The sequence below is a fragment of the Acyrthosiphon pisum genome, chromosome X (genome assembly GCF_005508785.2).
Source record: "Acyrthosiphon pisum isolate AL4f chromosome X, pea_aphid_22Mar2018_4r6ur, whole genome shotgun sequence".
In the NCBI taxonomy this organism is placed as follows: Eukaryota; Metazoa; Arthropoda; class Insecta; order Hemiptera; family Aphididae; genus Acyrthosiphon; species Acyrthosiphon pisum.
This window is the reverse complement of record NC_042493.1, coordinates 121,984,007-121,987,446: the sequence shown is the minus strand read 5'-3', so window position 1 is coordinate 121,987,446 and position 3,440 is coordinate 121,984,007. Positions and strand designations below refer to the sequence as shown.

Here is a 3,440-nt window from a genome sequence, read left to right as displayed (position 1 = left end):
AAAATTACAATATACGGGTTTCTTATATGTGATCTTTACATTATTCATACTTCCTCATCAAATAAAATATAAATAATAGTCTTATGGTTTTACAAGTATTAAAATATATTTAACAATTATTTCACTCCCCACATTTATTTAAGTCATTTCTTGAATATGTTGATTTCAAAATTAGATCGATTAAAACCATTTCCGTTTATTATAATCTAAATATTTTTATTAATCTTATATTTTTATAGGTTTCTTATTGTGATAGCCAAAACTATTCCAAAATGATTGATTCAATAGATTCGGATTATTTTTGTTTCATTTCGAGTATCATTAAAAATGGCATAACATCTGCAACGTACTCGACACGAGCTGAGATAATCATGCACTATTTAAATCCAGAAACTCGCTCATTAGAATATGACACCACACAGGCTATTTGTGACGCTACTGCTGGAAATGTGATAGATAAATTATTTATTGATTTTCCATCACTTAAAGAAATTACTGAGTGTTCATCTAACGTGTGCCTTAATAAATCTTACATGAATTATAATTTTATAACATTTCAAACTGACATAGAAACAAACATAAGTCAACTTCAGCAGTATTTGAATGACCGCACGAGTATTAAAGAACACCAAAAATGTTCAAATGAAAAGTGTGATGGAATAAAAAAAACAAAATTTTTAATTTCACCAATGCACCTATTCATTGACGTTTTATTTTGGGAAGGTAATAATTTATTATTGTAAATATATATTTATTCATGGTACACAATTAACTTTTTTTTAACATTTTTAATTTTAGGAGAAGACATGATTTCAAGTCAGCGAAGCAGTGAAGCTGCTACACTAATGAAATTGAAACTGTGTGATATTCCTCAAATACTTACACACAGTACGAAAAATTATGAACTGAGGGGTGTACTATGTTTTTACAAAGGAAAAGGTGGTTTAAGAAGCTCAGTGGGACACTATACGGCATACACAAAAAGATATGGCCGAAACTGGGAGTTGTTTGACGACTTAAAAAAAAAACCAATACCTGTCAAAGAAACGACAACTGTAAATTGTGAATTTTTGGTTTATACTGTATAATTACTTAATATTAAAAATTATTATAAGATTTATATGTTAAATTAGTTGAAAAGACAAGATCTCTTTTAATCTTATTTGACTCTTATCATTCATTGTCACATTTAAGTGTACATTTTTTCTATCAGTTAAATTATATTATACATACAATTTTATTATATATAATATAAAACATATACTAAATCTAAATTGATTTACAGGTTGACGACTATTAACAATACTGATCATGAAAAATAACGGAAAGTAAAAAAATTAGCAATCCTAGTAATATCCAATAAGGTATAAATTTCTTAAAAAAAAAATGAATAAAAGGTCGTAGTTATTGGATGTATAAATTTAGGCTAGTTAGTAGTTATAAAGTATATCTACATTAAGTTCCCGTCACCACTGCTTTGGGATGAGAGCGGGCAAATGGGTGACTCTCCGCTGTACAATAAGTCACAAGTGACCAGTGAGTCGCTGTAATGGATGGTATTACTTAAATTTGAATTCAATGATATTACTTATATCATTGTACAAGAAAAACGATTTAGAGCGGAGACGGTTTGTAGGGAATTGAATATTTTATATTATATTTTTAAATACTGTTTGCATTAATACGATAGCCAGTAGGTCGATTTAATATTATTTGCATAGGTATTATCATATTTGTATAATACAACAATATACTTAAGAAATTTCGAGTACCAATGAATAATATTTTTAAATTAAAAAAAAAACTAAAATCGTTAGAACTTTAAATACTTATAAAAAAATAAAAAAAATTGAATTTGTATTTTTAATATTTTTAAAACACTTGTTTACAAGCACATCGGCACCCTTGTATTACATTTTTAAGCTTAATGGCAGAACGAATAACATTTTACTGATGTAAAGAGACAAAAAAAATTTTAAAAATTAAAAATTGAAAATATCAATAAACAGCTAAAAAGGAGTAAAATTATTTTGAAAACTTTATTAAGTATGTAAGTGGTGTGATAAACATATACATATATGATGAACATTTCAAATATCCACAAATATTCGTTTGTGAATTAGAATAAAATAAGAAAATTACTATATTGCAAATTGTTGCTAATTGGCTGCTAAATGTTGACATGAAACTCAAGTCGAAATTCGCATTTCTTAAGTACGGGGTGGGGCTGGGGACATGTGCAAATTTCGGAAACCTCTTTTACGGACGAAATATTTGTTTGCAAATTTCCACGACTACATTGCAAATTGTTGCTAATTGACTGCTAAATGTTGACATGAAACGCAAGTCGAAATTCGCATTTCTTAAGTACGGGGTGGGGCTGGGGACATGTGCAAATTTCGGAAACCTCTTTTACGGACGAAATATTGGTTTGCAAATTTCCACGACTACATTGCAAATTGTTGCTAATTGGCTGCTAAATGTTGACATGAAACTCAACTCGAAAATCGCATTATATAGGTACGGGGTGGGGCTGGGGACATGTGCAAATTTCGGAAATGCGTATAACAGACGAAATATTGGTTTGCAAATTTCGACAAATACCTTGCAAATTGTTGCTAATTGGCTGCTAAATTTTGACATGAATCGCAACTCGAAAATCGCATTATATCGGTACGGGGTGGGGCTGGGGACATGTGCAAATTTCGGAAATGCGTATAACAGACGAAATATTGGTTTGCAAATTTCGACAACTACCTTGCAAATCGTTGCTAATTGGCTGATAAATTATGGTTCAAGAAAAATTAAAAAATGTGTTTTCGATGATATGGGTGGGGCTGGAGACACATGTCCCCAGCCCCACCCTTAGTTTTTTTATTTTATGATTCAACTAAAGGCTTGCAAATTGTGAAAATAGTCTTGCAAATTGTTGCTAATTGACTGCTAAATGTTGACATGAAACGCAAGTCGAAATTCGCATTTCTTAAGTACGGGGTGGGGCTGGGGACATGTGCAAATTTCGGAAATGCGTATAACAGACGAAATATTGGTTTGCAAATTTCGACAAATACCTTGCAAATCGTTGCTAATTGGCTGCTAAATTTTGACATGAATCGCAACTCGAAAATCGCATTATATCAGTACAGGGTGGGGCTGGGGACATGTGCAAATTTCGGAAATGCGTATAACAGACGAAATATTAGTTTGCAAATTTCGACAACTACCTTGCAAATCGTTGCTAATTGGCTGCTAAATTTTGACATGAATCGCAACTCGAAAATCGCATTATATCGGTACGGGGTGGGGCTGGGGACATGTGCAAATTTCGGAAATGCGTATAACAGACGAAATATTTGTTTGCAAATTTCCACGACTACATTGCAAATTGTTGCTAATTGACTGCTAAATGATGGTTCAAGAAAATTTTCAAAATGTTTTTT

The 3,440-nt window shown here is 31.2% G+C and overlaps 1 protein-coding gene across 1 annotated transcript; it reads left to right on the top strand.

The window, feature by feature from the left end:
• Positions 1–340: 340 nt before the first annotated feature.
• Positions 341–1,787, top strand: LOC100569834. The gene is made up of 2 exons (XM_016800739.2): positions 341–723; positions 799–1,787. Exons 1-2 carry the CDS (start codon positions 372–374, stop codon positions 1,086–1,088), a joined length of 642 nt encoding a protein of 213 aa, XP_016656228.2. The 5' UTR covers positions 341–371; the 3' UTR covers positions 1,089–1,787.
• Positions 1,788–3,440: the final 1,653 nt, after the last annotated feature.